Raw genomic sequence first — 15,134 nt, 5'->3', positions numbered from 1 at the left:
ATAGGATAGAAACCTCTCTCTGGCCCTGAGAACTCCTCCCTGGGATGCCCAGCCTCAGTGGGAAATGCAGTTATTAATTAGCAACTACAGGAGGATCCCAAAGAACTACCCCATTCTAGCAGGATTCAACTGCAGGGCCCCAGTTTCAGGTTAAAGGTATATGTACCCACCCCATGGAAGGCACTCTACAAATATTTATTAAACAAAAGAAAGGCCTTAAATCTAAGCACTGTACTGGAGAGCCTACTTCCTTAATCTCCTTCATCTTGTCTTAAACTTTTCACTGTATGATGCTGCCTTTTTTTTTTTCTTGAATGCAAGGAGTTAATATTTGTTAAGTGTTTAGAACAGTGCCCAGCACAAAATAAATACCACATACGTGTTTGTTAAATAAAAACAAAAAACCCTGAGTGGGTGTATTGTATTGTGTTGGTGGATTTTCATGTCTACATCTAATTCACATGCTTGATCCCAGAGCCAAGCGCTGTGCTGAGGAGTTGCTAAATGGTCATCGAGGGAAGGAATTGTGCCCATTCTCAAATGTTGTCTCTTAAAATTTTTTTTTCTTTTTTTTTGTCCACACCGTATGGCTTGCGGGGTCTCAGTTCCCTGACTAGGGATTGAACCTGGGCCACAGCAGTGAAAGCCCAGAATCCTAACCACTCGGCCACCAGGGAACTCCCATCTTAAATTTAATTCTTCCTATAACCCTGTGAAGTCGGTAGGGTAAGGATTGTTACAGTAGTTTTCTTTTAATATGTGAGGAACACGAGACCTTACTTCATCTCCAGAAAACTTGGACTCTAAACCTTTCGGACTTGCAAACATGCAGGACTTGCCCGATAGATTTCAGGGCTCGGATCTGAACCCAAGATTCCTAGAGTTAAAGCCCTCTGCCCCTCCCCATTAATTTCCTGTACTTTCCGGAATATTCCTCAGCTTGAAGACGGTGTTCAGGAGGCACCTCCCTAGAGGGTAAGTTGTGCAGGTGGCAGTTTTCCGGCTGGAGTAGGGAGAGAGCCTCTACTGGAATGATAACGAGGAGAATTAGCCCTCCAGTTGGCTGTTTCCCCTCCCCCATGCCTCCAAGGCCTCCTCCTGGTCTGTGGTCTCCCTGAGACTTCACCAGTGACTCAGAGAGCCTCTAGGAAGAGAGGGTGGGAAGAAGACGAGCTGTCATCCAGAGGTGAGGTGGGACTTGTATATTAAGCAATCCAAGATGACGTCATTCGTTTTACTCTGAGGTTGTTGGTATTTTACTGGAGTTCTCGATCTTGTGTTTCCATATCCACTATATGAATAGCCTCATTCTCCCTTCTGTGTTCCTGGCCTCTTATTCATGCTTTCAGCGATCCTACCCAGTCTCCTGGCTTTAAACACCAACCACATGCTTATAATTCCTAAATGCCTATTTCCAGTCCAGGCCTCACCCTGGCACAGAAGACTCACAAGTATGCAGCTGCTTACTCCACACCTCCTTTGGGTGTCCAGCAGGTACCTCAAATGGAGTAAGTCCAAAACTAAACTCCTGACCCCTCCCCACTCCCCACGCTCTGACCCCAAACCTGCTCTGTGCAGTCTTCTCCCTCTTGGTCGAGGGCAGTTCTCTCCCTGTGTGGACTCTTGCCAAAAACCTGGGAGTAGTCCTGGACTCCTCTTTCTCTTGTCGACGAAAAATGAATCAGTCAATCTAAGAAAGAATTGGAAATTTTTATTTGAGCCCAGTTTGAGGATTGTAACCCGGGAAGAGCATCTCAGAAAGCTCTGAGAACTGTTCTGCCCCTTAGAAGTCAAGACACACTTTATATACGTTTTTTATGTATTTATTTTATTTTTATTTATTTTTTGTCTGCGTTGGGTCTTCGTTGCTGCACACGGGCTTCCTCTAGTCACGGCGAGCAGAGGCTACTCTTCCTTGCAGTGCACGGGATTCTCATTGCGGTAGCTTCTCGTTGTGGAGCACGGGCTCTAGGTGCACGGGCTTCAGTAGTTGTGGCACACGGGCTCAGTAGTTGTGGCCCGCGGGCTCTAGAGCACAGGCTCAGTAGTTGTGGCACACGGGCTTAGTTGCTCCATGGCATGTGGGATCCTCCTGGACCAGGGCTCGAACCCGTGTCCCCTGCATTGGCAGGTGGATTCTTAACCACTGTGCCACCAGGGAAGCCCTATATACGTTTTTTGAGCCAGAGGGCTGTACATTAAATGACATATGATCGACAGGTTACATAATTCAGATTTAAGCACCATCGTGGTGGGTCATGTGACCCTTTACAAGATCAAGAAGGAATATTATCTCTAAGGAGCTGTCTTGCTGAGGCTAGGAGAATGTTGCTCTTTACAGCTGAGCAGGCATTCCTGCTGATGGGAGGTGTGGTCAATGCAAAATGCAGACACACGATGCAGAGCGGGGTGGGGGGGTGGGGGCAAAGGGCAAAGAAGAATCTTTATGTTTAAATCGTTCTTGTTTTGCCATAAATACGAATTTTAGTTCACACTCTCATGCCACAAACATTTCAATAAGTTGCTCAGTCAGTCTATTGGGAAATCTAGTAGGTTCTATCTCAAAATCCATTCAGAATCTGATGACTTCTTATCACTTCCATTGCTTCCCTTCCAGGCAGCGTATCTCTTGCCTGGATCTTCACTACAATAGCCTCCTGACTGGTTTTCCTGTATTCACCTTTGGCCTCCTACAGCCTATTCTCAAAACGTTAATCGGTCTTGATACTCCTCTGCTCAGAGCCCTCTAGTGGCCCCCCATTTCCCTCAGAGTAAAAGCCATCTTTACAGCGGCCCACGAGGCCCTACATGATGAGGCCCCAGCGCCTGACTTCATCTACTGTCCTCCAGCTACCTGGCCTCCCTGCTGTTCCTCAAACATACCAGGCGCCCTCCCACCTGAGGGCCTTTGCACTGGCTCTTTCCTCTGCCTAGACCTCTCTGCCCTGAGATAACTCCAAGGCTAGGTCTGTGTCTCCTTCGAGTGTGTGCTCTAATTTCACCTTCCAGTGAGGTCTACTTTGATGACCTTATTTAAATTGCAGTCTGTCTCCCTGGCCCAGAAACCCCCTCCCCTGCTCTGTATTTTCATAGTATTTCACGCTGTCAGGTCTCCCATATAATGTTCTTCTATGTCTGTTTTCCATCACTAGAATATATGCTTCTCAAGGGCTGGATATGTACATGTTGTGTTCCCTGAAATTTCCCCAGTGCCTAAAACAGGTGCTGGCACATAGTGGAGGCTCAAAATGTGTTGAATGAATGACTGTCATCTTGGATCTCTTCAGCTTAAGATTCAAGTCCAGCCTTTGGTCACATGTCCAGCCTTACCTATGGATGACTCTCCCTCCTACCCTCTCTTCCCTCTCCTAAATATTCTCTAACGGGCCATGCTTGCCAATTTGTTTTATTTTTTTGGCCGTGCCACGTGGCATGTGGGATCTTAGTTCCCTGTCCAGGGATCAAACCCGTGCCCCCTGCCGTGAAGCACGGAGTCCTGACCACTGGACCACGTGGTTAGGGGACTCCCGTAATTTGCTTTAAGACGTCTTTGAAGAGTTCGCCTCAGCCTTAGGGAGCAGCCTGATGGTGCTGTCCTAGCAAAGCTGCCCCAGTTCCCTCTCCACCCTCATCCCAGTAAGAAGCAGACACCCCCATAGTGCTGTTCCCAGTAACCTTTCAGGTTCTCTAATGTAAAGACTCAGCGAGTTGAACCTGGAGACCACACCCTAAGGAACGCAGCTGTAGGGGAGCGGGAACGCAAGGGAAACAGCCTTCAAGGGATCTAATTCCCCACATTGTCATACCAAAGTGGCTTTCTCTGTACCTGAGCCTGAAGACTTGGCCCTTCCCTGCAATACACCGTAGGGAGGTGCCTCCTGAACATCAGCTTTATGCTTAGAGTCCAAGTTTTCTGGAGATGAATTAGGGTCTGATTTTCCTCATGTATTAACCTCTGCAGAAATGGAAGTTAACTTGTGGAATGCTGATGGTGATGCCAAGCTTCCTATCCATAGGATGGAAATGGTTCCTGTTCATAGGGATGCAAATGGATTTTTGTCCAAAGGAGAATATAAACTCTTTAGTCCAGTTCTCCTGTGAACCTGTTGTAACAGCTTTCCGGTTCCATCATTAATTAACGAGTTAAGTAAAATCTTTGATACGTGTTTATTTTCTACGTATATGGGAGTCGCGATTTCACCTTTTTAAAAAAAAGTTGTTCTTTAAAACTGTAAGGGAGGAAAAAAATATCTTTTTCCCTCTACCCTCCTAGGTGTTCAGGCTGGGGCACTGTCAGTTAGATTGACAAAAGACAGGTTAATAAGAAAAAAAGCAAACATTTTATTAACCCATGCATTGTGTAAGTAACACCTGGGAGTACCCAGCAATGAGTAACTCAAAGAGGCGGTTAGAGTACACCTAATTTAGTGTGGGACGGGAGGGGTAGAAAGGGCACTTATGGAAAAGCAAATGACCTTTTGGAAAGATAAATGGACCCTTAGAAGAATAGATGGGAGATGTGGTAGTTTGTGACAATGTCTGGGTGTGATGCCCACCTCTGATCTCCCAGAAGGGGAGGTTAGAGTTGCCCTGGGAAAGGGGATTCATGGACACAAATTCTTTGGGGAGGCTCTGCTTTTGGGCAGAGAAGGGATTTCAGGGGCTCAAGTGACTTCCGCTGAAATTTATCCTTATGCATGTGCAAAGTGGCATGTTTGGGGGTGGCATGTCCTGGTCCCTGACAACACTTATAAAATTCATTTCCCTGTATTGTTATCATCTCTAGAACAGTGCCAAGTGTAGAGTATGTTTTCAATTAGTGTTTATTAAATAAATGATTGCCGGGTTGCAAAATTGCCTAGCCAAAGACAGTCGATGGCAACAGACATACATAAAATCAGAGCGGCCTGAAGGATCTCCCAGACAATGCCCAGAATTATAGAAAGCGGATCCAGCAACCTGTTTGCCCAATGTCTTGTCTTTCACACTTTCTCCTCACATAAAAATGGTGCCAAGGGGGCTTCCCTGGTGGCGCAGTGGTTGAGAGTCCGCCTGCCGATGCAGGGGACGCGGGTTCGTGCCCCGGTCCGGGAGGATCCCACATGCCGTGGAGTGGCTGGGCCCATGAGCCATGGCCGCTGAGCCTGCGCGTCCGGAGCCTGTGCTCCACAACGGGAGAGGCCACAACAGTGAGAGGCCCGCGTACTGCGGAAAAAAAAAAAAAAGGTGCCAAGACATGCTATGGATGACAGCATTCTTAGTCTGAGTGTCCTATCAGGGAAGGTTTCATAAGGAATTAACATTGATTTGGGGTTTAAAAGAATGAATAGGGATTCTTTATGTGGAGAGATGGAGAAAGGGGTTTCTAAGTGGAAAAATGCAGTGGGCAAAGGCATGTGAGCACAAAGAAAGCGCACCTCATATGAAAGCAAGGGAAATGTACCCTGACTACACCCAGGAATGTGAGGGGGAATAAATAGGAAACGAGGTTGGGAAGGTAATGCAGAGATCATTTTGATGTCCCTGGTCTGAATCTGGTCATCATTCAGAGGCGGCGCAGAGCCATGAAAGGTTTTTGATCTGGGAAAGAGCTAGCGTGAGTTTTACATTAATATTAACTTGGCATTAATTTACATTATTATGTAAAGTAGACTGGAGAAGACAGACATCTATAGGGGCCAGGTAGCTGGAAATATAAAACTGGAGCTCAAAAATATGTTGGCGATAGTGACAAAGATGTCAGAATTATCACAACTGTGGTGTTGGTTGAAGTGAGGGGACAAAATCGAATACTGAAAACGTTTTAAGTGTATTATCGATTACAGTGTTTACCTTAATTTTACTTGCTGCTCCCCCATTTTCCCCTCCCCCACAAAACTATGAGGCCCCATGGTAGGAACTGTGTCTTATTCCTGCTTGTTTTCCAGTGCCCAGCAAAGCACCCAGCAGATGCGTTCAATAAATATTTGCTGAAGAAAAACAACATGCAGAAAAAGGAGAAAACACTTTTTTTCAGAGAGGTGGTAAGGGCAAAATGGGTGATACTGAAAAGTTTTGATATAATGGTGAGAGCATTTATGGCCATTTTATTGGATGGCTTCATATCTTTTCAGGAAAGCATTTCCCATGCTGCAGAGCATCACGTGATTGACAATAGGGTTAAGGGCTTAAAGTAGAGTGAAACAATTTGGAACAGCTGCAGCCAGAAATGTGCCTGGGGGACTCCCATATGCTTGCTGCCTTTTTTTAGTGCTGTTCTTTGTATCTGGCACGCTCCCTCCAGCAAGCTTCTCCCTGCCTCTCTAATCTCTTATTTAGTCTACTCATCTTTCAAAGCCTAACTCAAATGCCACCAACGCTTCTGGGACATTGTCTCTTGATACTCTTTCAAGTTAATCATTCCTTTTTCTATGTTTACACTTCTCTCCTTGTTAATCCTGCTAGATTATAAATTACTTGATGATAAGAAGAGGGTTTTACTTCATCTGCATAGCCTCCTCCTGACCTGATGGGGAGCAGTCATTCCATAAATGTTTGCTGATGTTTAAATCAAGTAATTTTAGGAAGATGATTGCTAAGTGGCGGGGAGGACAAAACTGAAGTTACATGGCTTGAGGTCTTGGTAGACGGGATCAGCATGGTTTTTGTGATTACCAGGAGGTGATGGGCTAAGAGAACCAGGAAAAGGCTCAAAAACTAGAGGTAGTGTTGCAGGCAGATGAAAATCCAGGAAAAATCAGGATTGCTTTTTTCCTGTTGGGGAAATCTAAAGTTTCGTCTCCCTACCAGGGAAAACAAAGACATGAAGCTCACGTGTATTTTATGGAAGGAAAGGACACAATGTTTTCCCACCTAACTTACTACTTCACAGTGAAGCCAGACAAAGAAGGAAAGCCAACAATGAATCCCTCAGTATCAAACCTAGATTTTAACCATAAACTTCTACTCCTTAACTTCAGCTGGACTCGAAACTTTTGTAAAAACAAAACACATTTTTTCATTTCACATTTTTCTCCTTCATTTCCAAACTTTCTGGAACAGCAGTTTCTGAGCAGCGAAATGAGTGCAGGTGGGACAAGGAGAGGTAATCGTGGTAACCAAAACAATGAACTGGATGGCTTTAGACTGCCGTGTTCAAATCCTGGTTCTGCTATGTGCCTGTGAAATGGGGATAGATACTGCCCACGTGGAGAACCGTGAGAAATAAACTAGGTGTAAAAGCACTCAGCGCAAGGAGTGTATGTACTCTGACCAGATCATGTGCAAGTGGCAGGAAATGCAAAAGTGAGGGAGGTGTGCAGGGGAAGGTAAGGCTCCTCCCCTCCTTAGCCTCCATTCTCTCAGTTCCCCTCAGAGTCAACTCTGGGGACCGTTCTGTGCATTTACTTCTTTCCTGGACTCAGCTGTGAGAACTTGAGTCTGTAACTCAAATTTAAAATTCCTTATAACACAGGGAACTATACTCAATAGTTTGTAATAACCTATAGGGGAAGAGAATCTGAGAAAGACTGTATATATATGTATGTATATATGTGTATATATGAATGTATGTGTATATGTATGTTTATATATGCATATGTTTATATATGTATATGTGTATATATATGAATATGGGTATATGTGTACATATGTATATATGTGTGTATGTATGTATGTATGTATTATATGTGTATATATCTATATGTGTATATATGTGTATATGTGTATATATGTGTATATAAGTATATATGTGTATATATGTGTATGTGTATATGTGTATGTGTAGATGTGTGTATGTGGGTATATATGTGTATATGTATATATATGTGTATATATGTGTATATATATACACACATACACACATATATATACATATATATATATATATATATCACTGAATTGCTGTGCTGTGCACCTGAAACTAACATGATATTCTAAATCAACTATACTTCAATGAAAAAATACACGTATAAAAATTTAAAAAAAATAAAATTCCTTACCTGTAAAATGGAAAAGTTCTGAGCATTTAATGCAACAATTACTACTTTATAGTTAAAATGCTACACAAATATGAGGTGTTCGTATTCTTAGAAAAAGGAAGGCCTAGACAAACATAGTGTATTTAAGTTTGTTTAGAACATGGATCTCTTCGACTCTTAAAATCACCCCCAGGCTTGACTGCTTTGTTCCATTTCCTTTCCTTTCCTCGTCTTTTTTTTTTTTGGCCACACCACGTGGCTGCATGAAGGCTCTGAGTTCCCCAGTGAACCCGTGCCCCCTGCAGTGGAAGCACAGAGCCCCAACCACTGGACCACCAGGAATTCCCATCTTTTCTTCATCTTGACCTCAGTTAGAGGGCAAGGCTGAGAGCCACACAACTTGACTCTGCCTCCGTCTGTCCCACAGGTGATCACTTACTCCAGTCGTCATGTTTACAATAACTTGACTGAGGAACAGAAGGGCCGAGTGGCCTTTGCTTCCAATTTCCTGGCAGGAGATGCTTCCCTGCAGATTGAGCCTCTGAAGCCCAGCGATGAGGGCCGGTACACCTGCAAGGTGAAGAATTCAGGGCGCTATGTGTGGAGCCACGTCATCTTGAAAGTCTTAGGTAAGACAGAGTGCCCTCGTAAATGCCTACATCTTATTAATAAGGTCTCGGTGAGGGATAGGCAAATGTGTCACACTGGTACAAAACTTCTTGTTCAATCCTTCGTATTATACGGATGTCACCTAGTCCAGTTCCCTGGGAAGAAGTGTATACGTTTTATATTTTAGCCATAATGAAAGAAGAAAAAATAATCACACTTTTCCACACTAGCCCATTACAAAATTTAAATATCCTCCTATGTTTAAAAGTATCCTCATACTTAACAAATCTCTCAGATCTGTTTCAAGTCCATTTCTCTGTTTTGTGATAGCAAGAACTACTAAGTTCTTAATTGCTTACAAGTTAATGAACTTCTGTCCCTGTTTCAGTATTAGTAAAATCACACTCGACTTTCCTAAAATTTCCAATTATAAAAGTTTCTCTTCTTTGAGAAGTGATGAGTTTCTGAGGCAGCCTCGAAAAATTACAACAGTACCACTGGAAACAACTGGAATTGGGTGTATATGTGTGCAGGGGATGTAAGTGGGTATATTTTGGAGGGTGATGTAAAGCATGGCGAGGTAACAAAGTGCTACTGAACCCACACTCAAAAGTTGACCATATGGGTGGAAAAACAAGTCAACAGGATGTAGTTCTTCCACTGAATCGGGTGTTTGGGGATCTTTTTTTTTTTTTGCCAGTGAGACCATCAAAGCCCAAGTGTGAATTGGAAGGAGAGCTGACAGAAGGAAGTGACCTGACTTTACAGTGTGAGTCATCCTCTGGCACACAGCCCATTGTGTATTACTGGCAGCGAATCCGGGAGAAGGAAGGAGAGGATGAACGTTTGCCTCCCAAATCTAGGATTGGTAAGTCATCTTTCTACCGGTCTACCGAGATAGCAGGACAGTACTCTCTCCATGAATTCTAAATGTGCTTTTGTCAGCAACTCACAAGGTGACTTTGAACACACTGCTGGACCTCTTTGAACTTCCATTTTTCATCCCTAAACGGGGACAGAAAAATCTGTCTTTTCTTTCCTCAAATGGCAAAAATAAAAGTGCTAAGATTAGGAATAAATGTACTCTATAAATCCATTATATCTAATTATTGTGTTCAGTACCCCTTAAATGTTCAGAATCTTTTGTAACTGTTGAGGATGCACTGCAGTTTAAAGGAGTGTTCACCTTTCTTCCCACATTCCAAAAAGGGATCGATTCTCTCACCTCATCCTTACCAAACCGTATTATATTGATAGAATCTTAGGTCAGTGACACCATAAACGATAAATATAGACCCTGTCACTAGGGGATTACAGCCATCTTTCTGCTTGTGTAGACTACAGCCACCCTGGGCGCGTCCTGCTGCAGAACCTCACCATGTCCTCCTCTGGGCTCTACCAGTGCACAGCGGGCAATGAGGCCGGGAAGGAGAGCTGTGTGGTGCGAGTGACTGTTCAGTGTAAGCGCCCAAAGGGTTTGCTTTTGGTTTTGTCTCTGCACTGTGGTTCAGTGTAAAATGTTTTTAATCACAAGTAAGAGTAAGGTCAACATCTTTATCTACAGAAGAACATGGCTATCACTGAAATAAATCCAGTAGTTACCAAGGACTGTTCCACAGTTGTAGCTAACTCTGTATTTATAGTATGTGTGAATTTTCCAGCCCCCTAAAGAAATTTATTACATCCAGGAGGGGACCAAAACCAAATGGAGGTTTCCTTTATAGATATAAATTTCCCTTACAAAGGGTAACTTCCGCTCTGTTTCCAGAGCTTCTCTTGTGTCTGTTGTTTCTCAAAAATAATCAGCTAAAAATAATCCTAATGTCAACGAGGCATATTTTGGGGTGTCGTATTCTGCTCCCCTTCAATATCAAGGGGGACAGTCATACACCAAGAAAGGGTATATGGGGAACTCAGGAAGACAGATACAAAGATCTGGAAATACTCATCTTGTCCAGAGCTTATGTTTTTTAAGTCTATGTGTTGCTTAGCTTATGTTTGGTTTTACTTTTGCTTTTGTTTCTGAGAAAACAGATGTACAAAGCATCGGCATGATTGCAGGAGCGGTGACAGGTATGGTGGCTGGAGCCCTGCTGATTTTCCTCTTGGTGTGGCTGTTAATCCGACGGAAAGACAAAGAGAGATATGAGGAGGAAGAGAGACCGAATGAAATCCGGTAAACCTCCCGCAAAATCCCCTTCCTCACCTAGGCTGCCTTTCTACCGCCAGCTCCCTAGTGACCAGCCAACAAAAATGTCCCATTTCCTCTTAACCTTAAATCTGTTAAAAGGATTATTCTGGTGGGTAAGGAGTTCCAGCCTAGGGGCAGGAGGACTGGTTTACCTTGACTTTCTTGTGAAACTATCCGCAACAGGGACTTAATAGCTAAACTCTGCAGTTCCTTCTCATTGCCTTCCACTTATAAAGGGCATGCAATAGAGAATGGGCCTAGCCTACGGGCCATGAAAGGGCTTCTGCAAACTCCCAGTCAAGGCGATTGCTGTCTAGACATCCAGTAGGGAGTGCCCATTCCCCCAGAGTAACAGGGTGGACCTCCCGGCCAAGGGGCCGCACACCCGCCCAAGCCTGCCAGAAGGGCTCAGGACACAGGGGGAGTCCCTGTTTCCCTACGTGGTAGCTCGAGGTTTCCACCTTGAGGAGTTGATCGGGCAACCTCAGAAAGCAGCAGCCGCAGCGGAAGCTTTCACAGTCCTGTGGCCGTAAAATCTATCTTTGCTGTTTTTCCTCTTCAGAGAAGATGCCGAAGCCCCGAAAGCCCGCCTTGTGAAACCCAGCTCCTCCTCCTCGGGCTCTCGGAGCTCACGCTCGGGTTCCTCCTCCACGCGCTCCACGGCAAACAGCGGCTCCCGCAGCCAGCGGACACCGTCCACGGAAGCGGCGCCCCGGCCAGGGCTGGCTACCCACACCTACGGTCCCGTGGGGCCGGAGGCAAGAGGGTCTGAACCAAAGAAAGTCCACCACGCTACCCTGACCAAAGCAGAGAGCACTCCTGGCACGATCCCCAGCCAGAGCAGAGCCTTCCAAACTGTCTGAGTTCGAGCGGACTTGACTCCCATCCTTTCCCAGGAGTCAGGACTCTTTCTCGTCATTGACGCCCAGTCACCAGCCACACAACCGCCTCGGACCAAATGAGAGGTCATTTAAGTAGCAGTGACCATTGCATGGGAGAGATTCAAATGAACACTTTCCTCATATGACACCAAACAGGAAAAGGATGTAAGCTGATGGTCTCCAAAAAGGCATCTCACTGTGCTTTTAGACCAGAGCGGGGGCCAAATCTGTGCATTTGGGGACCAGGACCTGTGGTGAGAAAGGCTGGGGAGAGGGGAAGTGAACACACTTAGAATTCCTCACTTGGGCTGTTTTGTGTCAACACTTTGACTCACCACTGTTAAGAAATGAGGTGTTGTCCATACATTTTCTATGCATTTCTGCAAACCTACTGGATTGCTATGATTATTCAGAGTCAAGCAGAACCCACAGCCTTATATCACACCCATCTGCACCATGAAAAACTCCAAAAAAGGAAACATGTCTCTTCCACCCTGACCTGACTTCATTTACCAGAAAGTTTGGATATTAATTTCAAGAGCAGTTGAGAAATAGTGGGAGATGGAGAATGAGATTTTCCCACTCTGATCTTGATGTTCAGATGGCCACTGACAAATATCAGAAATATAATGCTGGAATAATTGTGGATTTTCCCTCAAATTGGATGTCTCTAAGGACTTCCCTGCTGGGTATCTCTGGAGCAAGAAAACAATCATTAGGTGTCATTTAACAATCTCCTTAGAAGTCTTCTAGAGAAAAAGATATTTTCAGAATGCTGGAAGATCATCCAATAACAGTCTCTTCTTTCAGTGAACATATGAAATCAGGATTTCAAGACTGACTAGACTGAAAAGTGAGATTAGATCAGCTTTCTCTGAATATGTCAAGGAGTGGCATCAGAAGTTCAGCATTGCACCAAACTTGAAGCTTCCTCCATTTCTTTCATTTTCGGAGAAAGATGTGAACCTGGGACTTTTGTTGATTCTAGGCCTTAAATTATCAAAAAGTTCAGGGATTGACAACCTTTCCTGATGGCAGTGCATGGACATCATACCATTCCCTCCTGAGAGGTTGAGGTTGAGACAGAGAGAAGCTCAGTATTTTCCCAGTTTAGCCTCTCAGGAAGCCTAGCTCTGGGCTGGAAGGATAGGAAATTAACATTTAGGGAAGAGATGGTGAGGATAACTAGTGGGTGGCAGGAGGGATCTAGGTTAGTGCCTGTTAAATACTGTTGGCATCTTGGAAAGAATTAGCAGAAATGATTTACCAGGATAGCTCTCAGAAGAGAGGACTCATGGGAGAAGAAAGGTGTCTGAGAAATAAAAAGAAAGCAGCCTCCAATACAACAACTTGCCTTTTAAATAGTTTTGACGACTCTGTTAGTCAAATTCATCCTATGGCAAGAATGCTAAACCTGAAATAGCCCTTCAAAGACTCTAAAGCAAGTGTCAACAGATCACCAGTGGTAGGGCAAAATATTTCTTATCATTAAAAGGACACGGAACTCCCTGGCAGGCCAGTGGTTAGGACTCTGCACTTTCACTGCCGAGGGCGAGGGTTCAAGCCCTGGTCAGGGAACTAAGGCCCTGCAAAAGTAAAAATAAACAAATAAATAGATAAATAAAAATAAAATAAAGTCTTTTAAAAAAAGGCAGCAGGCTGTAGGAAAGAAAAAGTAGTGCTGAACGTGGTGATGAAAGCCCTGTTCCTAAAATGGGAATCAGGTGCTTAAAGGGAGAAAGTTGATCTGGGATTTTGTCCTATTTCTGATTTTCATTTTTACATCTAATTCTCACATAGTACAAATGCATTTCCTTCCAAAGTCCTTTAAGAGATAGGGTTTTATCCTTGAGTGAAAGTTTCATCTTGAGTTTTGTCTTCCTCTAAAAAAAAATTGGGGGTAATTCCCTGGCAGTCCAGTGGTTAGGGCGTCACGCTTTCACTGCTGAGGGCATGCGTTCAACCTCTGGTCAAGAAACTAAGATCCCGCAAGCCACGAGGCATGGCCCTGGGCGCCCCCCACAAAAAAAAAAAAAGCTGGGACATAAGAGACATTGAGGAAGTAATGTAAAGAATGCCTGCCACTAGTTTAAGAGGGCTAGCACATTTGGAATGCTTCTTATACTAACACTGCCTCATTGTAAGACATAAACTCCTTGCTCCACTTCCTTATTCTTCTGGTAGCGTGGTGTCCAGGCAACAAAACACATCTGCTCTGTAATTCTGAGAACTCTCACTCCTAAAGTACCTGAGCCAAATGAGTACGCTATGGCAGCTGCAGCTCTACCATCACTAGAAATTTGCTCTTATCATTATTTATGACCTTTGAACCTAAGGTTTCCTGCCTCTGCCTCTGCAAGCAGGAATCAGTCCCCTTTGCGTGAAAAGGTTTAGATTATTTAAACAGGTTGGTTATTAGAAGACTAAAATACCAGTTGAATATCCATATTATTTTGGAAATCCATTCATACTGGATATCTACAAAAAATGTCACAAAACAAATTATTACCTGAAATCTGAGAAATTCTAGGAATGGAAGATTCTGAGAGATAAGGTGCTGAAGTCTTAGTAGTGATAGTGTGCTTCTCTTTCAGTCAGGCTTTTGGGTTCAGATACGACAGGCTCTGGGTTTAAGATAAAAGTTTGAGCCACTACTGGTTTCAAACCATATTCCATTAATCTTGCAAGTCAAACAAATTTGATTCTTTAATATAAAACAAAAAAGGATAAAACAGACGGTAGAAGAAAAAGTGTTTGTAGGAAGAAGATACAGATGGAATGCTGTGGATGTTTAGAAAATGACCATTTCAATAAAACGCATACACTAAACTTAGAACTGTAAAATAATGAAGTGATGCCTTTGTTGTTACCCTGTATAAGAACAATTTCAAAACTGCCGTTGCGAAAAAGACATATATAATTCTGCTTCATTTCTGGTGTTAAGCTGTTTATATTTCAATTTTAACTTCTAAGTTGCCGTGTAAATGGGACTGTGTTTGATCACAAAAACCAAGTATTTATTACAGGTGCATCTGTGTCGACAATTTAAAAATAAATAAGTAAAGGTGATACTGTAGGAGAGGCTGAAGCTCATATAACCTGCATTGGAAATTTATTTATTAGCTTGCAGCCAACTGAAGAACAGAAGAACTCAGACTGAATATGATCTATTATTTATTGATTCCAGTCACAAATATACCAAGCACTTTTTTCTCACAAGGCGAGATACTAAGTAGTCCTGGACAAACCAAGTGACAACAAAGTTCATGACAGAGTTTCTGACCTTAAGGACTTTATCCAAATAACAAATAATATTTACTAAGCAAGTATTTTATATCAAGGTGAAGTGCCAGTAAAAAAGTACACACTAAGGGGTTCAAAGAAATCTGAAAAGTAAACACTATGAGATTTAAATAAATCTGAAAAAAATTTCACAGAATTAAATGAGATAATATACGCAAAGCACTTAGAACAGTGCTTGGCGTGTGACAAGCA

At 43.5% G+C, this 15,134-nt stretch overlaps 1 protein-coding gene across 2 annotated transcripts in view; it reads left to right on the top strand.

Annotated features, from left to right (window-relative positions):
• The window catches only part of CLMP (CXADR like cell adhesion molecule), a 109,089-nt gene extending 94,352 nt beyond the window's left edge, over positions 1-14,737 (top strand). For both annotated transcript variants that reach the window (XM_082627733.1, XM_082627732.1), the window contains exons 4-8: positions 8,386-8,587; positions 9,268-9,435; positions 9,905-10,027; positions 10,602-10,743; positions 11,321-14,737. In XM_082627733.1, the coding sequence (XP_082483859.1) occupies positions 8,386-8,587; positions 9,268-9,435; positions 9,905-10,027; positions 10,602-10,743; positions 11,321-11,621 (936 nt within the window). In that variant the 3' untranslated portion in view covers positions 11,622-14,737. The remainder of the gene's footprint in view (positions 1-8,385; positions 8,588-9,267; positions 9,436-9,904; positions 10,028-10,601; positions 10,744-11,320) is intronic.
• Positions 14,738-15,134: the final 397 nt, after the last annotated feature.

This window comes from Mesoplodon mirus, assembly GCF_964341445.2.
Source record: "Mesoplodon mirus genome assembly, chromosome: 7".
Lineage (NCBI taxonomy): Eukaryota > Metazoa > Chordata > Mammalia > Artiodactyla > Ziphiidae > Mesoplodon > Mesoplodon mirus.
Note: the sequence above shows the minus strand (reverse complement) of the source record. Positions and strands in the feature narration are given on the sequence as shown.